At 39.1% G+C, this 25113-nt stretch overlaps 1 protein-coding gene across 2 annotated transcripts in view; it reads right to left on the minus strand.

The window, feature by feature from the left end:
- The window catches only part of pdzd8 (PDZ domain containing 8), a 46120-nt gene extending 37508 nt beyond the window's left edge, over nt 1–8612 (minus strand). The window contains exon 1 of one of the 2 annotated variants that reach the window (XM_055171768.2): nt 7496–8612. In XM_055171768.2, coding sequence (XP_055027743.2) covers nt 7496–8382 — 887 coding nt within the window. In that variant the 5' untranslated portion in view covers nt 8383–8612. The remainder of the gene's footprint in view (nt 1–7495) is intronic. The other variant, XM_055171769.2, reaches the window with a different exon arrangement.
- Nucleotides 8613–25113: the final 16501 nt, after the last annotated feature.

Below are 25113 nucleotides of genomic sequence, written 5' to 3' on the forward strand. Positions count from 1 at the left end.
AAACGTCAGTTGGACCTGTAATCGAAAAAAACTTTCCGAAACTTGTACAAACCCAGGTGAAGTGCATTCGGCACAGAAATACTCTGTAACACGCCCAACTGCTTTTTTTGACACTTTGCTTACGTTTAGCATGAGGAAACAACTCTATAACTGTGTTTATAAGTCAGAATGCTTGAAATACCAGTGAACCCCCCCCTTTAAGATACATTGTTACAGTTCCCTTTTAAGGGAACTTGCGCTGCGTCACTGCGGTGACACTTTGGGGACGCCTTCAGGGGTAAGTGCATCTGAATGTGTATATCAAATTCAACCAATGGTGAAGCTTAACGACAAAGACAGGGTGACGCGGGAGCCAGGAAGTATATCACTATCAGAAATATTGCCAAAGACGGCGTTACAGGGACACAGGAAGTATGGCAAGGGAGACACAGCGGGAACAACAGTTACATATGTAACCCGAGATGTTTTCATGTGTCAAACACAACTATGCATTCGGTTACCAAAATCATTTTGGTATAATCAACATTCGCATACAGAAGATATAAGCATTTAAAGCTAACAGTTTTGCAAGTGTGCTTAAAAAGTCTAGAATTTTTATGATATTATCCTACACTATACAGGGAATAATATGGATTTTTTCCAGAAAAATTCTTTCATAAAATATATTAAAGAACTTTCAATGAAATGCAACTATGTATGGATATTTTCAAAAACTTCCCAGGGCCTTGAATTATTCCTGCAGATTCACAAACTTTTAAGGATTTCAAGGACCCGTGGGAACCCTGTTAAATACATGTAGCATGCACTCCTGTCATTGACAACTGTGTTTGAATGGACAGTGTAGCCAAAACATTTAATTCCTCATAATTTACTAACCCTCATGTCCCCTATTGTATTACACATAAACTCTTCTCTTTTTGTGAAAAGTAAACAGAGAAATAACTTTTACACAGCTTTGGCAGTACAATGACAGCTCATGTTCACCAAGGCTGTCAGGATCCCAAAAGACTTCCAAACACTTTTCAGTTCCTATGAAAAAAATAACAGCACAACATCAAATTTGTAAAGACATGTGGATCAGTAAGAGAGAGAGAGAGAAATTGAGAGAGATCGAGAAAGAAATTTTATACCAGCTGAACCTTGGCCTTGTTTTATCTGCCAATGTAAACTGTAGTGATATTTGCTTTAAGCCATAAACTTTCAAATATGGTTGCAGGGCATTATGACATCACATTCACATCAGGCTTTGCTTTGTACAGGTAACCATTATGTTAAATCCAGAGCTGACTTTCTCCAAGTTGCAGTGAAAGAACTAGAAATAAAGAGATAGAATAAGCTGTAGAAAAGAAGCAAAACAGATGTTTTTCCTAAGCGGTGGAGAGAGAGAGAGAAAAAACAGAGGATGTATAAGTTTCCATCACCAACATGGTCAAGTCAATCACCAAGAATGATTCGAGGCACAATGGCTGTACAGTTGACAAATGACGAATGCAGGACTGAGTCACTGAGCGAATGCTCACAAATGACTTTTATAATGTGAAGACAAGGGATGAAAGACATTATTAACAATGCTAGTTATCCAGTGAAATGTATAATATGAATGGCAATACTTTGTCCTGGGTATGTAACACATAATGGAGTTCATTTAAAGATTATTATAGATCAGCGGCATCAACATAAGCTAACAGCTTTTTGGCCAAAACTTAACTTCCGGTAGGATTCCTCTACAGTAGATTATAACTTGTAAGTAACCTTGGTTCAAATCATAGCTAAAGCATATCAACTATTACACTTACAATGTAAAATTACTGTATACAAGCTATAAATCCTTGAATTCTTGCCTGGCTACCAAACCCTTTCTTTGAACAGCGGTGATCCATGCTTAAAGTTTTATTTTCAACAAGGTATTTGTGGTCAAAAGCCACTTGTCAAACCATTAAAAAAACACACAGAGCCAGAGTTAACTTTGAGCCAGGTGCATAACCATAACAACATGCGTGTGTCCAATGAAACCATTTACACACCTTAGCTGACTTCAAATTCAAGGACCTTTCAAGGACTTACACTCAATTTCAAGGACTAATGTGGGGACACATTTCAAGTGAGGGCAAGGTTACATCGTGTTACTTTTAAAGATACATTGTTACAGTTCCCTTTCGAAGGAACTTGCGCTGCGTCACTGTGGTGACACTTTGGGGACGCCTGCAAGAGTGCATCTGAATGTGTATATTAAAATGAACCAATGGTGAGGCTTAAAGACAAAGACAGGAAGTATATCACTATCTGAAATATTGCCAAAGACGGCGTAACAGGGATGCAGGAAGTATGGCAAGGGAGACGCAGCGCCTCGTTCCCTTCTCAGGGAACAACAGTTACATACGTAACCCGAGACATTTTCAGTTGTCAAACACAACTATGCAAAAAAAGCATTTTGTTATGAATCAACATTCGCATACAGAAGATATAAGCATTTAAAGTGAACAGTTTAGCGCATGTGCTTAAAAAGTCTAGAATTTTTATTATATTATTATTATCCTACACTACACAAGGATTAATATGGATTTTTTCCCAAAAAACTTCTTGCATAAAAAAAATTCAAGCACTTTCAATGACTTGTATCAATGTATGTATATTTTAAAAAACTTCCCAGGGCTTGAATTTTTCCCCTGATTCACAAACTTTCAAGCATTTCAAGGACGTGTGGGAACCCTGCATTTATATAGTCATTATATTTACTAGATATGACCGTTTTTATTCCTTTCTCCAGTTCTGGGCATTTAAACAGTCAAACACAATCAGTGTCACATGGGTAGATTGATGTATTGAACGCAGTGACTTTTTCTACTGCGAGTGTTTTTCTCTAATGCCTCTAAGGAACTCGACCATTAAATCAGCACAGTCAGGGAAATTTGTCCATAGCCACACACACATCTTACCTGTCCTGCTCAAGGGCACTAAGATGATAGGGCTCTCAGTATTTTATAGATCACACCCAACTGGGATGGAAGCTGCTTAAAACCCACCAGGCTGGAGTCACTTCATCTTCTCGACCACAAAGCTGTCACTAAACACCTATCAATAACAGCTGGACATGCAGAGACACCAGAAAAGAGATCAAATGGGGTAACCGGAGACCAGTTTGGCCATTCTACAGGACAGATATTGCAAAAGCACACAAAGTTATTATTACCTGCAATTTACCATACCATATATTTAACATGCTCACTCACTAAAAATCTTTGAGAAACAAAATGGTATTAAAGGCTTCTTCAGCTGACTCATTTAAAACACAAAAGCATGCTAAACTCAACTTGCCATCTGTGACATGGAGCCCATCCAAGCCTGCACCATGATTACATCACACTATGTAGTGGTTTTATAGATTCTCACATTGTGTCCTACCCAAACACTACCTCCATTACACTACAGTGAGTTTACATTATTACTTTATAAAAAGTAAACTACTTTACCGTTATGTCTCTAAAGCTATTCTTAAAGCTATTTCTTTTTGTTGCTATATATTTGACAGATCTTTTAAAGTCTTTTAAAGTTTGAAGTTTCTAAACGCATTATAAGTGTTAGAAATTTATTGCTGAAACACATTACAAAAACTGTGAACTATGTAGTACTGAATTGTGAAGTTAGACAGTTGAAACAGTTTTCACCATTTTTTGAATTCAGGATTATTTGGGCGGCCCTAAAATTATGGTTCAATGATGCACTGGTGCCACTGAGCATAGCCCCGCCCCTAACATAATCACAAGCATCCATTCAGGTTGTAGCGGTATTTGAAAGTTGAGAGAGGTGCATCTTTCCTGTAAGTGGGTGTGGTTTTGATCATAGATATGTATAAAGGCTAGATGTCTCGACCCGCGCTGCTGGCCAATTGAGTGGAACGTCCACGTAAATAACTTTGCTGCTAGACTTAAACAGGCATATAATAACTTTAAACGAAAGCTCTTTTGATAATTTGTACCTGGATTGTCATTCACACTGACAGTAAATTTCAAAAGCAAGCGTCTTACGTTTGATTATGATCTGCAATTTCTTTCTCGAAAAAACCCACTCATACATTTTCTTATCTAATTCGATCACAAACTAGCGCATCACATCCTGTTTCATTAAAGGGATAGTTTAATTCTGTCATCATTTTCTTACCCTCATGTTGTTTTAAACCTGTATGTACAAAAGAAGATTTATTTATAAATAATGGTAAGCACACAGTTGACTCACTGACTTCAATGGTTGGAAAAACAAATACTATGGTTATAAGTCAATGCACTTTAAAATCTGCAGATATTGAGGAGCACCCTGATCTCTGCTTCATTCGAGTTTGCAGATTTTTTTCATTGTGAATGTTGATCTGCAGGGATCCTGTGACGAATTCAACTCTATGGCAATTTTCTGTAATCAGTGTGCTGTGTGAAAGGGGTTAAGGTCAGAACCCTCTGTTGACCTGTCTGTAAGGCTGTTAAGATCTACATTTGGATAAAGGAGCTGGATCAGCATAATAGGTTCACAACAGGTTGTCTGCTAAGGAAATGAGCACATCTCACTGCATTGAAAATCTTGATCAGTTCACTCACTAAATCAGTGCAAAGTCAGCATTCATTTAATTAGTATCTTCATTCATTTAATTTTCTATGTCACCAGCTTTTGTCACCATTTACTGGGATGTAAAAGATTTTTTGGTGAACGATTCCCTTCCAATCATAGTCTCCCTTATGAGTTATAAATGATAAAAAAAACTATAAATCCAACAAAAACCTCTTTATCAATCCACATTCAACCCACAACCACCTCGTCCATCTGACACATCCATCCCACAAAGACCACACTGCAAGGTATTGTGACCCGCTTGCTTGCTTGCTGAATCGTCCCTGGGCGATGAAATTGCTCTGTAGTTCCCTTGTACATGGTTTAAAAAAAGAAAATATCTCTTAAACACTAAGTACTTTTAATCTCAAAGCCCTAAAGCAAACACCACTATAGTTTGACAAAGTAAAGCATGACTAAGGCAAGATTCGGTTCTGATGCGGAAAATAAAAGCACATATAGGGTGGATAATACTGAGAGAGGTTTAAAACATATTGCTCTTCCTCAAAAAAAAAAAGTGCTTACTTACATATTTAAAAACATTTGTCACATGATTATGTGTACACCACAAAAAGTGAGGAAACATGTTTTTGTATCAGTTGTATAATTTGTCAATTAATTTTAGATCAAAGAAGTGATTCTAACTTTTGGGAATGTGCAAATACTAAGAAGAAAAGTGTGTTACTGTTCCTGGCACTCAGTTGGTAGAGCATTAGTAGCACAAAGGTTCTGAATTCGAATTCCGGGGAACAAACATACTGATAAAATCTATAGCTTGAAAGCAATGCTCTGGAAAGAATCTGCCAAATGTATAAACATCGCATAGCAGAAAATGTTTTGGGTAGAGTATTTACTGCAGCTTCAGAAAGTGTGACAACTAAACCCAACACTATGGCAATTCGTGCATATTTTACAACTAAATTAAATTTACAACAAGTTCTTATCAAATTTATTTTGTTTTTATCCCTGTGGTGTTGGGTTTAGCGGTGGGGTTTTAGAAATAATCATACAATATATAAATTCATACAAATTGTCCTACTCGTAAGATCTGTATGAATGGGTCTACACAGCATGGGTCTTATGGTGTATAACAGAGGTCACAGAACCAAAAGCAGGCTGCTGGGGTGTTTATAAAAGACATCATCAACAAGGGTTGAAGTCTATACTATAATAATCACATTCTACTGAGACGCTGATCAATAGCTTTAGTGTGACACTCAAAAACTGCAGTGATTAGTTTACAACTCACAATTCTGAGGTCAAAGATCAAATGCAGTGGGAACCACACTGATGAAGAGTTTACTGATGTAGATATTTTATCCTTTCAGACACTATAATTAACCAAATAAATAAAATCACTGCTGGTGTCAGTGTTAAGTGTGGCTGTGCCAAGCATCGTGTTTGACATCATGATTTAATAAAGAAGCGTTTTGATGACTGTACACATAGCCACAGTATGTCAACAGCATAAGCAGACCAGCAAGAAAGACGAGTGATTTAACCAATAAGCAAAAGGCCAAAAATCAGACCATTTTGTGCACTTGCTGACTGCTCACATTTGACTTACAAAGGCAACGGTAAACCTAAAAAACACTGCAGCTGAGAAATCCTGTCAATCTAAAAACCTTCATTAAGATGACTGAATGTTTTATTGGCTCCCAAAGGATTTGGTATGCCAAGTATTGCTGAGTAATAGAGAGAGCAGTAAGATGTAGGAGGATGACTCTCGCAACTAATCATTCAAAGGCTTGGCTAAAAATCTTAGTCACAGAAACAGAATTTATTTATTTTTTAGCTAACAGGAAGTAACTCCCCTGATATATTTTCACTTTTAACAGTCAATAATATGGTCTGAGTAAAAGGGAATCGTGCGTAAAAGGGGGAAGGTGGACTCCATTTCCTGTTTCTTAAAAGTCACAAATACTACAATACTATGCACACAGGCCTTATAGCACTCTTGCAGTTCCAATGAACTGTCTGATCACACAACCTCATTCAGATATGCACACATATTTCACTGGGTTCACTGCCTCTTGATATCCCTATTGCTGCAATTCCAAGCAAGGCTTGTGATAGATTCACTGTTCAGATTAGCTAAAAAATAGTAGATGTTGCTCAGAGCAAAATGGTTCAATTACAGACTTAAAAGTCTGTAATGAAACCCAAAAGTCTGCAGGGGCATTCAGAAGGCTGTTTTCTTTAATAACATGTCAAAAGCAAAGGGAGAGCAAGAGATATTGCAATTCACCCACACAGCAATGCAGCTCACACAAAAAACTCAGCTCTGCTGAAAAACGTTTTAGAAATTCTGATGGATTTAAAGGTGCAGTGTGTAAATTTTAGCGACATCTAGTGGTGAGGTTGCGAATTGCAACCAACGGCGTAGTCCACTGCTCACCCCTTGCTTTTGAAACACAGAGAAGCTACGGTAGCTGCCACCGGACAAACATGTCATCGTCGGAGACAACAAAAAATTGTCCGTTAAGGGCTTCTGTAGAAAAATGGCGGCACAAAATGGCGACTTCCATGTAAGAGGACCATCTTTGTATGTAGATAAAAAGGTCTCGTTCTAAGGTAATAAAAACATAACGGTTCATTATGAAAGGTCTTTGTACACCCCTGATAATATCGTTTTGTATATTATCTTGCATTTCTGTCAAGAGATCCTTCTAAAAATTACACACTGCACCTTTAATAGTTATAATGGTAATTGTATTGCTTTCAATGGAACCTATAATGGTCTCTGTAGGTCTCTATACTGGTAATGTGTTGGGTTATATTGGTAGAAATATGTTATATGCCAGATGGGAACGACAGAACACCATTTAATCCTAGAGGAATGAGAAGCAAAACACAATTAATAATTCGTCTTTCAGCAGGAAAGACACAAATATCTTACCTTATTTTATAATTTGGTAAGGTGTGCTTCCTCTTGATAACTCTCTTGAGCTGGTTCACTATGATGGAGGTAAGCTGTGGCAGAGGGCGACCCTCAAACTGAGACTTTACCTCGAAGTCTATGAGCGGGTCCTCCAGGAAGGAGAAGGACCAGTGCGTGAAAGGCATACGGGTGAACTGCAGCTTCAACCTGCCGGCCACCCGGGTCATTTTGACAAACAGGTACGCAGATTTGCCAAACACTAAATCTACATCGATGGCCAGATGAAATCCGCCGTTATATTCTAAGTCAACCTCGAAATTTAGCTCTTCTGGCATGTTGTCTTCATTGACAGCCACGGGCTTCATGAGTTTGGCAGTTTTGAAGACGGGCACCGAGTTGCCCAGGGATATATCCCGCAGACTAAGACCCTCCAGCAAACGGCCGGCTGTCTTGGTTTGGAGGAGCTCCTCAAACTCCACCTTGATCTTTTTGGTGATCCAGTGACGGACCACCGGAGTGTCACGCAGCTCGCGGAACAAAAACAGAATTATTGCGTTGAGAAAGTCGCACGTCTCCGCTTTGGACGTATGCTGAGGGTCGCTCTGACAAGGTGGTGGCGAGGGCGGCTGTTGTTTGGGGCTGCTACCGGAGACAGTGGCGTCTTGTTGTTTTGGAGACCCTGACTCTGGTTGTTTGGAGGCAGATGATGCGATGTCTTGTTGTTGCTGCGTTGGTTCGGCTTGTTGGTTGCTAAAGTAATCCTTCAGTGCTGGATCAGGAACCGCTTTGACATATTGCACTGTCCTCGCGATAGGCTCGGGGCTCCTCCGGTACAGCAGTAAGAGCTGCAAAAGGACCGTCACGACTGCCCCGGAAAAGGCAGAAATTAATATCAGGTATATCATTTTTGTCCCGGGATCCCCGCTGTGGTGTGCGGGTTAAAGTGTGCTCATGATCCGCTGTCAGCCCGATCAAACAAAAGCGAGTTCCACCTGGCCGCTCACAAAGCTGCCATATCATCTGCTTCTTTCCTGGGCTTAGGAAACTGCTGCTGATTGGTTGGACGTAACGCCGCGTCAACGCATGAAGTCCTGCGTCATGACGAAATCTGTCCGCCAGCAGGCGTATGTCTGTGAACTCAGCAGCCAAGGTAACGAGGCCGCACCTTTGAGATGAATGGGCTACAAGAATCATAATATTTACGTGTAACTTGTGTCATTCATTTGATACTTTCTGAATGGCAGTGACCGTAGAAAAACTTTCATCTGTTTGTTTAACTGATGCAAGCAGATAAAGAAGTAAACTGATTATATATAATATTATATAATGCTGGGCTGGAGATATATATCAGTATATTATAATTTCCTCACCTGTTCACCACTTGATCCTTTTCTTTTTCCCAAAACGTAATCATTTTATTTTATTATTGTTGTTATTTTTATATGTTTTAATGCAGATATCTGCAAAATGTTACGTTACATTTTCCATGTACTGCATACACGTTATTTACATTTATGCATTTAGCAGACACTTTTAGGGCAATACAATTATCATCAGCATTGTGAGTTCGAACCACTGACTGAGAAATAAAGATCGACGCTTGTCTACAGCTTAATCTCAATTAAAAAAATTCAAAGCATTTTTCATACAGCTTTTGTGGTTTTATTAAACCACAGGGTTGTGCATCCATTAACTTGATTGAAACAATTGATCCTGGTCTTGGCTGGCTGCAGTATTCTCTCACAAATCCCGTTTGATCTTTATCAACTCATGTTTCAGTGGTGATGGAAATCTGATCTATTTCTGTCCAAGCAACTCCCCAGAGACACACATTTATAATAGATTACAAAAGTAGTAAACTGCGTCCAAATAGAGGTGATAATTTGCTGTAGCGCCATCTAATGGAAAGGCAAAAATATTGCCGCTGGATACGACCAATACTAGTAATAGGCAAACATACCATAAGTCGCAATCCAAATAGTATCCATCTTAAATAGTATTCGACATCAGATATATGTCCCAAATCGTTGTATGTTGAAATGGGTATTCTTAAAGTTCCCGGATAGTCTACTAAAGATATGTAGATCTATATGCACCCTTAAACGGCTGTTTACCCGACAAAGTTTAGTTTAGCTACAGTGTGTACATAAGTTACTCTTTTGCTTTGCACTCAAAAGTATGTACTTTCCCAACACAAAAACAGTACATATTACGATTAGGGCAGCTACACTTTAAGACATTGCCTACACTGCAACAGGTTCTATAAAATAGGGTCTACTCTAATCATCACGAGGCTGAATCTAGCTTTTTATTCGCAGCTTCTTATTGACGCTTTTCGTTCCACCTTAAAAGACGCGACGCTTCCGCGTTAGCAGTTTCTTTTTCACGCACAGCTTAGGGACCGTAGCCCATTATCTCTTATTCGTGCTGTTTTGAGTGATTATGTTTATTTTGTTACTTTGAGAGAAATATACATTTGAAAATAAACAGAATAACAGAGTTATGAAAGAAAATATAGTGTCAGAATGTAAAGATACACTAAATATATGTTAATGTAAAATTAAATTGTTAAACGTGTCATCTTTGTATTGCATTAATGAATGATCCCAATATGTATGTCTTTGTGATGTTTGCGTGTGTGTGTGTGTGTGTGTGTGTGTGAGCGCGCGCGGGGCGTGCTTGTGTGTGTGTGTGTGTGTGTGTGTGTGTGTGTGTGTGTGCGCGTGCTTGTAAGTGTGTGTGTGTGTGTGTGTGTGTGCGCGCGCGAGTGTGTATGTGTGCGGGCGCACGTGTGTGTGCTTGCGTGTGTGTGTGTGCGCGCGCGCGAGTGTGTGTGTGCGTGCGCGCGCGCGAGTGTGCGTGTATGTGTGCGGGCGCACGGGTGCGTGTGTGCTTGCTTGCGTGTGTGCGTGTGTGTGTGTGTGTGTGTGTGTGTGGGTGTGCGCGCGCGCGCGCGAGCGTGCGTGTATGTGTGCGGGCGCACGGGTGCGTGTGTGCTTGCTTGCGTGTGTGCGTGTGTGTGTGTGTGTGTGTGTGTGTGTGTGTGTGTGTGTGTGTGTGTGTGTGTGTGTGTGTGTGTGTTTGATGTTTGCAGATGACTCTAGAAATGATGAATCTACTACAGAAGTGAGGCTGGCTGCTTCAAACTGTGGAGATGAGAGTAGATTTCCTGAAGAGCCCCTATTACTCCCTCTCACCATTCTCAAATTTGCTGTGCCAGAAAATTTTTCCCACAAGACATCTTCACCTTAAGCAGTTACAGTAGCACATTTGCTCCGACCTTGCTGTTTTAAAGTATTGAATATTACAATATCCCACACTAGGGTTTAACAGGGTAACTCTGTAAATACATTTTGTATAATGTACATTATATGCAGTTTTATAGACAGTAGTTCTGTAAAAAGATATCTGTATGTTGGATATCTGTGAATAACTCTCTCACTTGCTTCTGATCTATATTATTTGTTTTAATTTTCAATTTTACATGAAATTTTGCTTTTTTGCCATTTAAGTTTACTGTATGTCTGTAAGTACGAAACTAAAATGAATTTCTTGTGCATGTGTGCACAATTGGCCAATAAAGCTAATTTTGATTCTGATTCTGGTTCTGATACTTATTGTAGCTGTTTATACTTTACAAGAAGTTATGACATAACAAAAACTCAATTTTTAATGTCCATTCATTATACAAATTATTGCTTATTACATAGCACTCTGGATTTATTTTAAAGACTCAGTGCATAGTCAGCTCAGTTCTAGGCACTATATCTGAGCTGATTTTTGCGGTGCGTTTAAACTTTCACTGAAGGGTCACACTCAATGCTCTTGTCTATCCTCATGAAAAAATCTTAAAGTTATGGTCCCATAAACTTGCCATTTTTGACAATACAAGTACGGACATTGCATTTTAACCATATTTGAGGTGCTATATCTCAGTTGTCCTCTTGGGTGCGTATAATATTACACTAAAGGGTCACAGTCAGTGCCCCTGTCTATCACCATACCAAACATCAGACTTATTTACAGCAGCATTTTAATGTTATGGTCTTATAAACTTAGAATTTTTGACAATAGTTACAAACACTGCATTTTAACCTAAATTGAGGTGCTATATCTCAGTTGCCCTCTGGGATGCGTTTAATATTTCAATGCAGCCTCACACTAAGTCCCCCAGTCTATCACCACGCCAAAAATCAGACCTATTTACTGCAGCGTTTTAAAGTTATGGTCACATAAACTTGCCATTTTTTGACAATACAGTTACAGGCATTGCATTTTAACCAAATTTGAGGTGCTATATCTCAGTTGTCCTCTGGGGTGCGTTTAATATTTCAATGCAGGGTCACAGTCAGTGCTCCTGTCTATCACCATGCCAAACATCAGACTTATTTACAGCAGCATTTAAAAGTTATGGTCCCATAAACTTGGCAATTTTGACAATACAGTTAATAGACATTGCATATTTACAATTTTTGAGCTGCTATATCTCAGTTGCCCTCTGGGGTGCGTTTAATATTTCAATGCAGCCTCACACTAAGTCCCCCAGTCTATGACCACGCCAAAAATCAGACCTATTTACTGCAGCGTTTTAAAGTTATGGTCACATAAACTTGCCATTTTTTGACAATACAGTTACAGGCATTGCATTTTAACCAAATTTGAGGTGCTATATCTCAGTTGTCCTCTGGGATGCGTTTAATATTTCAATGCAGCGTCACACTCAGTGCTCCTGTCTATCAATATACCAAAAATCAGAATAATTTACCAAAGCATTTTTAAGTTATGGTCCCATAAACTTGGGCATTTTTGACAATACAGTTACAGACATTGCATTTTAACCATATTTGTGGTGCTATATCTCAGTTGTCCTCTGGGGTGCGTTTAATATTTCAATGCAGGATCACAGTCAGTGCTCCTGTCTATCACCATGCCAAACATCAGACTTATTTACAGCAGCATTTTAAAGTTATGGTCCCATAAACTTGGCATTTTTGACAATACAGTTAATAGACATTGCATTTTAACCATATTTGAGGTGCTATATCTCAGTTGTCCTCTGGGGTGCGTTTAATATTTCAATGCAGAGTCACAGTCAGTGCTCCTGTCTATCACCATGCCAAATATCAGACTTATTTACAGCAGCATTTTAAAGTTATGGTCCCATAAACTTGGCAATTTTGACAATACAGTTAATAGACATTGCATATTTACAATTTTGAGCTGCTATATCTCAGTTGCCCTCTGGGGTGCGTTTAATATTTCAATGCAGCCTCACACTAAGTACCCCAGTCTATCACCACGCCAAAACTCAGACCTATTTACTGCAGCATTTTAAAGTTATGGTCACATAAACTTGCCATTTTTTGACAATACAGTTACAGGCATTGCATTTTAACCAAATTTGAGGTGCTATATCTCAGTTGTCCTCTGGGGTGCGTTTAATATTTCAATGCAGCGTCACAGTCAGTGCTCCTGTCTATCACCATGCCAAACATCAGACTTATTTACAGCAGCATTTTAAAGTTATCGTCCCATAAACTTGGCATTTTTGACAATACAGTTAATAGACATTGCATTTTAACCAAATTTGAGGTGCTCTATCTCAGTTGTCCTCTGGGGTGCGTTTAATATTTCAATGCAAGGTCACAGTCAGTGCTCCTGTCTATCACCATGCCAAACATCAGACTTATTTACAGCAGCATTTTAAAGTTATCGTCCCATAAACTTGGCATTTTTGACAATACAGTTAATAGACATTGCATTTTAACCAAATTTGAGGTGCTATATCTCAGTTGCCCTCTGGGGTGCGTTTAATATTTCAATGCAGCCTCACACTAAGTACCCCAGTCTATCACCACGCCAAAACTCAGACCTATTTACTGCAGCATTTTAAAGTTATGGTCACATAAACTTGCCATTTTTTGACAATACAGTTACAGGCATTGCATTTTAACCAAATTTGAGGTGCTATATCTCAGTTGTCCTCTGGGGTGCGTTTAATATTTCAATGCAGCGTCACAGTCAGTGCTCCTGTCTATCACCATGCCAAACATCAGACTTATTTACAGCAGCATTTTAAAGTTATCGTCCCATAAACTTGGCATTTTTGAAAATACAGTTAATAGACATTGCATTTTAACCAAATTTGAGGTGCTCTATCTCAGATGTCCTCTGGGGTGCGTTTAATATTTCAATGCAAGATCACAGTCAGTGCTCCTGTCTATCACCATGCCAAACATCAGACCTATTTACAGCAGCATTTTAAAGTTATCGTCCCATAAACTTGGCATTTTTGACAATACAGTTAATAGACATTGCATTTTAACCAAATTTGAGGTGCTATATCTCAGTTGTCCTCTGGGGTGCGTTTAATATTTCAATGCAGGGTCACAGTCAGTGCTCCTGTCTATCACCATGCCAAACATCAGACTTATTTACAGCAGCATTTTAAAGTTATGGTCCCATAAACTTGGCAATTTTGACAATACAGTTAATAGACATTGCATATTTACAATTTTTGAGCTGCTATATCTCGGTTGCCCTCTGGGGTGCGTTTAATATTTCATGCAGCCTCACACTAAGTCCCCCAGTCTATCACCACGCCAAAAATCAGACCTATTTACTGCAGCATTTTAAAGTTATGGTCACATAAACTTGCCATTTTTTGACAATACAGTTACAGGCATTGCATTTTAACCAAATTTGAGTGCTATATCTCAGTTGTCCTCTGGGGTGCGTTTAATATTTCAATGCAGGATCACAGTCAGTGCTCCTGTCTATCACCATGCCAAACATCAGACTTATTTACAGCAGCATTTTAAAGTTATGGTCCCATAAACTTGGCAATTTTGACAATACAGTTAATAGACATTGCATTTTAACCAAATTTGAGGTGCTATATCTCAGTTGTCCTCTGGGGTGCGTTTAATATTTCAATGCAGGGTCACAGTCAGTGCTCCTGTCTATCACCATGCCAATCATCAGACTTATTTACAGCAGCATTTTAAAGTTATCGTCCCATAAACTTGGCATTTTTGACAATACAGTTAATAGACATTGCATTTTAACCAAATTTGAGGTGCTCTATCTCAGTTGTCCTCTGGGGTGCGTTTAATATTTCAATGCAAGGTCACAGTCAGTGCTCCTGTCTATCACCATGCCAAACATCAGACTTATTTACAGCAGCATTTTAAAGTTATGGTCCCATAAACTTGGCAATTTTGACAATACAGTTAATAGACATTGCATATTTACAATTTTTGAGCTGCTATATCTCAGTTGCCCTCTGGGGTGCGTTTAATATTTCAATGCAGGATCACAGTCAGTGCTCCTGTCTATCACCATGCCAAACATCAGACTTATTTACAGCAGCATTTTAAAGTTATGGTCCCATAAACTTGGCAATTTTGACAATACAGTTAATAGACATTGCATTTTAACCAAATTTGAGGTGCTATATCTCAGTTGTCCTCTGGGGTGCGTTTAATATTTCAATGCAGGGTCACAGTCAGTGCTCCTGTCTATCACCATGCCAATCATCAGACTTATTTACAGCATCATTTTAAAGTTATCGTCCCATAAACTTGGCATTTTTGACAATACAGTTAATATACATTGCATTTTAACCAAATTTGAGGTGCTATATCTCAGTTGTCCTCTGAGGTGCGTTTAATATTTCAATGCAGGGTCACAGTCAGTGCTCCTGTCTATCACCATGCCAAACATCAGACTTATTTACAGCAGCCTTTTAAAGTTATGGTCCCATAAACTTGGCATTTTTGACAATACAGTTAATAGACATTGCATTTCAACCATATTTGAGGTGCTATATCTCAGTTGTCCTCTGGGGTGCGTTTAATATTTCAATGCAGAGTCACACTCAGTGCTCCTGTCTATCAATATACCAAAAATCAGAATAATTTACAACAGCATTTTAAAGTTATGGTCCCATAAACTTGGGCATTTTTGACAACACAGTTGCAGACATTGCATTTTGGCCGTGTTTGTGGTGTTGTGTCTCGGTTGTCCTCTGGGGTGCGTTTGGTATTTCGGTGCGGGGTCACACTCAGTGCTCCTGTCTGTCACCATGCCAAACATCAGGCTTGTTTACTGCGGCATTTTAAAGTTATGGTCCCATAAACTTGGCAATTTTGACAATACAGTTAATAGACATTTCATTTTAACCATATTTGAGGTGCTATATCTCAGTTGTCCTCTAGGGTGCGTTTAATTTTTCAATGCAGGGTCACAGTCAGTGCTCCTGTCTATCACCATGCCAAACATCAGACTTATTTACAGCAGTATTTTAAAGTTATGGTCCCATAAACTTGGCAATTTTGACAATACAGTTAATAGACATTGCATATTTACAATTTTTGAGCTACTATATCTCAGTTGCCCTCTGGGGTGCGTTTAATATTTCAATGCAGCCTCACACTAAGTTCCCCCATCTATCACCACCCCAAAAATCAGCCCTATTTACTGCAGCATTTTAAAGTTATGGTCACATAAAGTTGCCATTTTTTGACAATACAGTTACAGGCATTGCATTTTAACCAAATTTGAGGTGCTATATTTCAATGCAGCGTCACACTCAGTGCTCCTGTCTATCAATATACCAAAAATCAGAATAATTTACAACAGCATTTGAAAGTTATGGTCCCATAAACTTGCAATGAAATATTAAACGGACCCCAGAGGACAACTGAGATATAGCACCTCAAATTTGGTTAAAATGCAATGCCTGTAAATGTATTGTCAAAAAATGCCAAGTTTATGTGACCATAACTTTAAAATGCTGCTGTAAATAAGTCTGATGTTTGGCATGGTGATAGACAGGAGCACTGAGTGTAATTACTTTAACTGTCTAGTCAAAAATGGCAAGTTTATGGGACCATAACTTTAAAATGCTGCTGTAAATTATTCTGATTTTTGCTATGGTGATAGGCAAGAGCACTGAGTGTGACCCTGCATTGAGATACTAAACGCACCCCAGAGGCCAACTGAGATATTGCACCTCTAATTTGGTTAAAATGCAGTGTCTGTAACTGTCTTGTCAAAAATGGCAAGTTTATGGGACCATAACTTTAAAATGCTGCTGTAAATAAGTCGGATTTTTGCTATGGTGATAGGCAGGAGCACTAAGTGTGACCCTGCATTGAGATACTAAACGCACCCCAGAGGCCAACTGAGATATTGCACCTCTAATTTGGTTAAAATGCAGTGTCTGTAACTGTCTTGTCAAAAATGGCAAGTTTATGGGACCATAACTTTAAAATGCTGCTGTAAATAAGTCGGATTTTTGTATGGTGATAGGCAGGAGCACTAAGTGTGACCCTGCATTGAGATATTAAACGCACCCCAGAGGGCAACTGAGATATAGCACCTCAAATTTGGTTAAAGTGTAATTACATTAACTGTCTAGTCAAAAATGGCAAGTTTATGGGACCATAACTTTAAAATGCTGCTGTAAATAAGACTGATTTTTGCTATGGTGATAGGCAAGAGCACTGAGTGTGACCCTGCATTGAGATACTAAACGCACCCCAGAGGCCAACTGAGATATTGCACCTCTAATTTGGTTAAAATGCAGTGTCTGTAACTGTCTTGTCAAAAATGGCAAGTTTATGGGACCATAACTTTAAAATGCTGCTGTAAATAAGTCTGATTTTTGCTATGGTGATAGGCAGGAGCACTAAGTGTGACCCTGCATTGAGATATTAAACGCAGCCCAGAGGGCAACTGAGATATAGCACCTCAAATTTGGTTAAACTGTAATTACTTTAAGTGTCTAGTCAAAAATGGCAAGTTTTTGGGACCATAACTTTAAAATGCTGCTGTAAATAAGTCTGATTTTTTGCTATGGTGATAGGCAGGAGCACTGAGTGTGACTGTGCATTGAAATATTAAACGCACCCCAGAGGGCACCTGAGATATAGCACCTCAAATTTGGTTAAAGTGTAATTACTTTAACTGTCTAGTCAAAAATGGCAAGTTTATGGGACCATAACTTTAAAATGCTGCTGTAAATTAGTCTGATTTTTTGTATGGTGATAGGCAGGAGCACTGAGTGTGAGGCTGCATTGAAATATTAAACGCACCCCAGAGGCCAACTGAGATATTGCACCTCTAATTTGGTTAAAATGCAGTGTCTGTAACTGTCTTGTCAAAAATGGCAAGTTTATGGGACCATAACTTTAAAATGCTGCTGTAAATAAGTCTGATTTTTGCTATGGTGATAGGCAAGAGCACTGAGTGTGACGCTGCATTGAGATATTAAACGCACCCCAGAGGCCAACTGAGATATTGCACCTCAAATTTGGTTTAAGTGTAATTACTTTAACTGTCTAGTCAAAAATTGCAAGTTTATGGGACCATAACTTTAAAATGCTGCTGTAAATAAGTCGGATTTTTGCTATGGTAATAGGCAGGAGCACTAAGTGTGACCCTACATTGAGATATTAAACGCACCCCAGAGGGCAACTGAGATATAGCACCTCAAATTTGGTTTAAGTGTAATTACTTTAACTGTCTAGTCAAAAATTGCAAGTTTATGGGACCATAACTTTAAAATGCTGCTGTAAATAAGTCTGATTTTTTGTATGGTGATAGGCAGGAGCACTGAGTGTGACGCTGCATTGAATTATTAAACGCACCCCAGAGGCCATCTGAGATATTGCACCTCTAATTTGGTTAAAATGCAGTGTCTGTAACTGTATTGTCAAAAATGGCAAGTTTATGGGACCATAACTTTAAAATGCTGCTGTAAATTATTCTGATTTTTGGTATGGTGATAGGCAAGAGCACTGAGTGTGACTGTGCATTGAAATATTAAACGCACCCCAGAGGGCAACTGAGATATAGCACCTCAAATTTGGTTAAAGTGTAATTACTTTAACTGTCTAGTCAAAAATGGCAAGTTTATGGGACCATAACTTTAAAATGCTGCTGTAAATGAGTCTGATTTTTTGTATGGTGATAGGCAGGAGCACTGAGTGTGACGCTGCATTGAAATATTAAACGCACCCCAGAGGCCAACTGAGATATTGCACCTCTAATTTGGTTAAAATGCAGTGTCTGTAACTGTCTTGTCAAAAATGGCAAGTTTATGGGACCATAACTTTAAAATGCTGCTGTAAATAAGTCTGATTTTTGCTATGGTGATAGGCAAGAGCACTGAGTGTGACGCTGCATTCAGATATTAAATGACCCCAGAGGCCAACTGAGATATTGCACCTCTAATTTTGTTAAAATGCAGTGTCTGTAACTGTCTTGTCAAAAATGGCAAGTTTATGGGACCATAACTTTAAAATGCTGCTGTAAATTATTCTGATTTTTGGTATGGTGATAGGCAGGAGCACTGAGTGTGACTGTGCATTGAAATATTAAACGCACCCCAGAGGGCAACTGAGATATAGCACCTCAAATTTGGTTAAAGTGTAATTACTTTAACTGTCTAGTCAAAAATGGCAAGTTTATGGGACCATAACTTTAAAATGCTGCTGTAAATGAGTCTGATTTTTTGTATGGTGATAGGCAGGAGCACTGAGTGTGACGCTGCATTGAAATATTAAACGCACCCCAGAGGCCAACTGAGATATTGCACCTCTAATTTGGTTAAAATGCAGTGTCTGTAACTGTCTAGTCAAAAATGGCAGGTTTATGGGACCATAACTTTAAAATGCTGCTGTAAATGAGTCTGATTTTTTGTATGGTGATAGGCAGGAGCACTGAGTGTGACTCTGCATTGAATTATTAAACGCACCCCAGAGGCCAACTGAGATATTGCACCTCTAATTTGGTTAAAATGCAGTGTCTGTAACTGTCTTGTCAAAAATGGCAAGTTTATGGGACCATAACTTTAAAATGCTGCTGTAAATTATTCTGATTTTTCCTATGGTGATAGACAGGAGCACTGAGTGTGACTCTGCATTGAATTATTAAACGCACCCCAGAGGGCAACTGAGATATTGCACCTCAAATTTGGTTAAAATGCAGTGTCTGTAACTGTCTTGTCAAAAATGCCAAGTTTATGGGACCATAACTTTAAAATGCTGCTGTAAATTATTCTGATTTTTGGTATGGTGATAGGCAGGAGCACTGAGTGTGACGGTGCATTGAAAAAATAAACGCACCCCAGAGGGCAACTGAGATATAGCACCTCAAATTTGGTTAAAGTGTAATTACTTTAACTGTCTAGTCAAAAATGGCAAGTTTATGGGACCATAACTTTAAAATGCTGCTGTAAATAAGTCGGATTTTTGCTATGGTGATAGGCAGGAGCACTAAGTGTGACCCTACATTGAGATATTAAACGCACCCCAGAGGGCAACTGAGATATAGCACCTCAAATTTGGTTTAAGTGTAATTACTTTAACTGTCTAGTCAAAAATTGCAAGTTTATGGGACCATAACTTTAAAATGCTGCTGTAAATAAGTCTGATTTTTTGTATGGTGATAGGCAGGAGCACTGAGTGTGACGCTGCATTGAATTATTAAACGCACCCCAGAGGCCATCTGAGATATTGCACCTCTAATTTGGTTAAAATGCAGTGTCTGTAACTGTATTGTCAAAAATGGCAAGTTTATGGGACCATAACTTTAAAATGCTGCTGTAAATTATTCTGATTTTTGGTATGGTGATAGGCAAGAGCACTGAGTGTGACTGTGCATTGAAATATTAAACGCACCCCAGAGGGCAACTGAGATATAGCACCTCAAATTTGGTTAAAGTGTAATTACTTTAACTGTCTAGTCAAAAATGGCAAGTTTATGGGACCATAACTTTAAAATGCTGCTGTAAATGAGTCTGATTTTTTGTATGGTGATAGGCAGGAGCACTGAGTGTGACGCTGCATTGAAATATTAAACGCACCCCAGAGGCCAACTGAGATATTGCACCTCTAATTTGGTTAAAATGCAGTGTCTGTAACTGTCTTGTCAAAAATGGCAAGTTTATGGGACCATAACTTTAAAATGCTGCTGTAAATAAGTCTGATTTTTGCTATGGTGATAGGCAAGAGCACTGAGTGTGACGCTGCATTCAGATATTAAATGACCCCAGAGGCCAACTGAGATATTGCACCTCTAATTTTGTTAAAATGCAGTGTCTGTAACTGTATTGTCAAAAATGGCAAGTTTATGGGACCATAACTTTAAAATGCTGCTGTAAATTATTCTGATTTTTGCTATGGTGATAGGCAGGAGCACTGAGTGTGACGCTGCATTGAAATATTAAACGCACCCCAGAGGCCAACTGAGATATTGCACCTCTAATTTGGTTAAAATGCAGTGTCTGTAACTGTCTAGTCAAAAATGCCAAGTTTATGGGACCATAACTTTAAAATGCTGCTGTAAATGAGTCTGATTTTTTGTATGGTGATAGGCAGGAGCACTGAGTGTGACTCTGCATTGAATTATTAAACGCACCCCAGAGGCCAACTGAGATATTGCACCTCTAATTTGGTTAAAATGCAGTGTCTGTAACTGTCTTGTCAAAAATGGCAAGTTTATGGGACCATAACTTTAAAATGCTGCTGTAAATTATTCTGATTTTTCCTATGGTGATAGACAGGAGCACTGAGTGTGACTCTGCATTGAATTATTAAACGCACCCCAGAGGGCAACTGAGATATTGCACCTCAAATTTGGTTAAAATGCAGTGTCTGTAACTGTCTTGTCAAAAATGCCAAGTTTATGGGACCATAACTTTAAAATGCTGCTGTAAATTATTCTGATTTTTGGTATGGTGATAGGCAGGAGCACTGAGTGTGACGGTGCATTGAAAAAATAAACGCACCCCAGAGGGCAACTGAGATATAGCACCTCAAATTTGGTTAAAGTGTAATTACTTTAACTGTCTAGTCAAAAATGGCAAGTTTATGGGACCATAACTTTAAAATGCTGCTGTAAATGAGTCTGATTTTTGTATGGTGATAGGCATGAGCACTGAGTGTGACGCTGCATTGAAATATTAAACGCACCCCAGAGGCCAACTGAGATATTGCACCTCTAATTTGGTTAAAATGCAGTGTCTGTAACTGTCTTGTCAAAAATGGCAAGTTTATGGGACCATAACTTTAAAATGCTGCTGTAAATAAGTCTGATTTTTGCTATGGTGATAGGCAAGAGCACTGAGTGTGACGCTGCATTGAGATATTAAACGCACCCCAGAGGCCAACTGAGATATTGCACCTCTAATTTTGTTAAAATGCAGTGTCTGTAACTGTCTTGTCAAAAATGGCAAGTTTATGGGACCATAACTTTAAAATGCTGCTGTAAATTATTCTGATTTTTGGTATGGTGATAGGCAGGAGCACTGAGTGTGACTGTGCATTGAAATATTAAACGGACCCCAGAGGGCAACTGAGATATAGCACCTCAAATTTGGTTAAAGTGTAATTACTTTAACTGTCTAGTCAAAAATGGCAAGTTTATGGGACCATAACTTTGAAGTGCTGCTGTAAATGAGCCTGATTTTTGGTATGCTGATGGGCAGGAGCATTGAGTGTGAGGCTGCATTGAAATGTTGAACGCGACCCGGGGGCCAACTGAGATGTTGCACCTCTTATTTGGTTAAAATGCAGTGTCTGTAACTGTCTTGTCAAAAATGGCAAGTTTATGGGACCATAACTTTAAAATGCTGCTGTAAATTATTCTGATTTTTCCTATGGTGATAGACAGGAGCACTGAGTGTGACTCTGCATTGAATTATTAAACGCACCCCAGAGGCCAACTGAGATATTGCACCTCTAATTTGGTTAAAATGCATTGTCTGTAACTGTCTTGTCAAAAATGGCAAGTTTATGGGACCATAACTTTAAAATGCTGCTGTAAATAAGTCTGATTTTTGCTATGGTGATAGGCAGGAGCACTGAGTGTGACCCTGCATTGAGATATTAAACGCACCCCAGAGGCCAACTGAGATATTGCACTTCAAATTTGGTTAAGATGCAGTGTCTGTAACTGTATTGTCAAAAATGCCAAGTTTATGGGACCATAGCTTTGAGATGCTGCTGTGGATTATTCTGATTTTTGCTATGGTGATGGGCAGGAGCACTGAGTGTGACCCTGCATTGGGGTATTGGGCGCACCCCGGAGGGCAACTGAGATGTAGCACCTCAAATTTGGTTAAAGTGTAATTACTTTAACTGTCTAGTCAAAAATGGCAAGTTTATGGGACCATAATTTTAAAATGCTGCTGTAAATTATTCTGATTTTTGCTATGGTGATAGGCAAGAGCACTGAGTGTGACCCTGCATTGAGATACTAAACGCACCCTAGAGGCCAATTGAGATATTGCACCTCAAATATGGTTAAAATGCAGTGTCTGTAACTGTATTGTCAAAAATGCCAAGTTTATGAGACCATAACTTTAAAAAGCTGCTTTAAATTATTCTGATTTTTGCTATGGTGATAGACAGGAGCACTGAGTGTGACCTTGCATTGAGATATTAAACGCACCCCAGAGGCCAACTGAGATATTGCACCTCAAATTTGGTTAAAATGCAGTGTCTGTAACTGTCTTGTCAAAAATGGCAAGTTTATGGGACCATAACTTTAAAATGCTGCTGTAAATTATTCTGATTTTTGGTATGGTGATAGGCAGGAGCACTGAGTGTGACCTTGCATTGAGATATTAAACGCAGCCCAGAGGGCAACTGAGATATAGTACCTCAAATTTGATTAAAGTGCAATTAATTTAACTGTCTTGTCAAAAATGCCCAAGTTTATGGGACCATAACTTTAAAATGCTGCTGTAAATAAGTCTGATTTTTGGTATGGTGATAGGCAGGCTGAGTGTGACCCTGCATTGAAATATTAAACGCACCCCAGAGGGCAACTGAGATATAGCACCATAAATTTGGTTAAAATGCAGTGTCTGTTACTGTATTGCCAAAAAATGCCAAGATTATGGGACCATATCTTTAAAATGCTGCTGTAAATAAGTCTGATGTTTGGCATGGTGATAGAAAGGGGCACTGAGTGTGACCCTGCATTGAAATATTAAACGCACCCCAGAGGGCAACTGGGATATAGCACCTCAAATATGGTTTAAAATGCAATGTCTATTAACTGGATTGTCAAAATTACCAAGTTTATGTGACCATAACTTTAAAAAGCTGCTGTAAATAAGTCTGATTTTTGGCATGGTGATAGACGTTTGGACTCAGTGTGACCCTGCATTGAAATATTAAACACACCCCAGAGGGCAACTGAGATATTGCATCTCAAATATGGTTAAAATGCAGTGTCTGTAACTGTATTGTCAAAAATGCCAAGTTTATGGGACCATAACTTTAAAATGTTCCTGTAAATAAATCAGATTTTTTCACGAGGATAGACAGCAGCACTGGGTGTGACCCTGCAGTGAAAGTTTAAACGCACCCCAGAAAGCAGCTCAGATGTGGTGCCAACAACTGAGCTGACAATGCAATTCGTCTTTGGGGTAATTTGAGAGTGCTATGTGGTGGGAAATAATTTGTTTGATGAATGCACATTGAGTTTGATGTTGTGTCATTGCGTCTTGTAAAGTATAAACAGCTACAATAAGTATCAGAGAACCAGAATCAAAATAAGCTTTATTTGCCAATTATGCACACTTGCACAAGAAATGTATTTTAGTTTGGTACTTACAGACAAACAGTATATAGATAAACAGCAAATAGCAACATTTAATGTAAAATTAGAAATTAAAACAAATAATATAGATAAGAAGCAAGTGAGAGAGTTATTTACAAATATCTATAAGTACTGTATATAAAACTGTATATCATGTATATTGTACTGTGTATTTACACAGTTAACCCTATTAAACCCTAGTGTGGGATATTGCACTATACAATACTGCATTTTAAAACAGCAAGGTCGGAGCAAATGTGCTACTGTAACTGCTTAAGGTGAAGATGTCTTGTGGAAAAAAAATTCTGGCACAGTAAATTTGAAAATGTTGAGAGGGAGTGATACGGGCTCTTCAGGAAATCTACTCTCATCTCCACAGTTTGAAGCAACAGGCTCTCTAAGCTTCTGTATGTATAGATTCATCATTTCTAGAGTCATCTGCAAACTTCAAACAAACACGCATTAGCAAGCACGCACCCGCGCACACACACTCGCACACGCGTGCGCCGCACGCACACTCGCACACGCGTGCGCGCGCGCGCCGCACACACACACACACACACACACACACACACACACACACACACACGCCCGCGCACACACACACAACCCGCGCGGCCCCACACACATACACACCCTCGCGCACTCTCTCTCTCTTTCTCTCTCTCTCTCACACACACACACACACCCGCGTGCTCACACACACACACAAATGCACGCACCCGCGAGCACACGCATACTCGCAAGCACGCCCGCGCGCGCACACACACACAGACGCACATCCACACACACGCATATCCACACACACACACACACACACACACACACACACACACACACACACACACACACACACACACACACACACACACACACACACACACACACACACACGCAAGCACCCACACAAACATCACAAAGACATATATATTAAGATGATCCATTAATGCAATCCAAAGATGACACGTTTAACAATGTAAATTTACAACATATTAGTGTATCTTTACATTCTGACT

This window comes from Misgurnus anguillicaudatus, chromosome 7 (genome assembly GCF_027580225.2).
Source record: "Misgurnus anguillicaudatus chromosome 7, ASM2758022v2, whole genome shotgun sequence".
Taxonomy (NCBI): domain Eukaryota; kingdom Metazoa; phylum Chordata; class Actinopteri; order Cypriniformes; family Cobitidae; genus Misgurnus; species Misgurnus anguillicaudatus.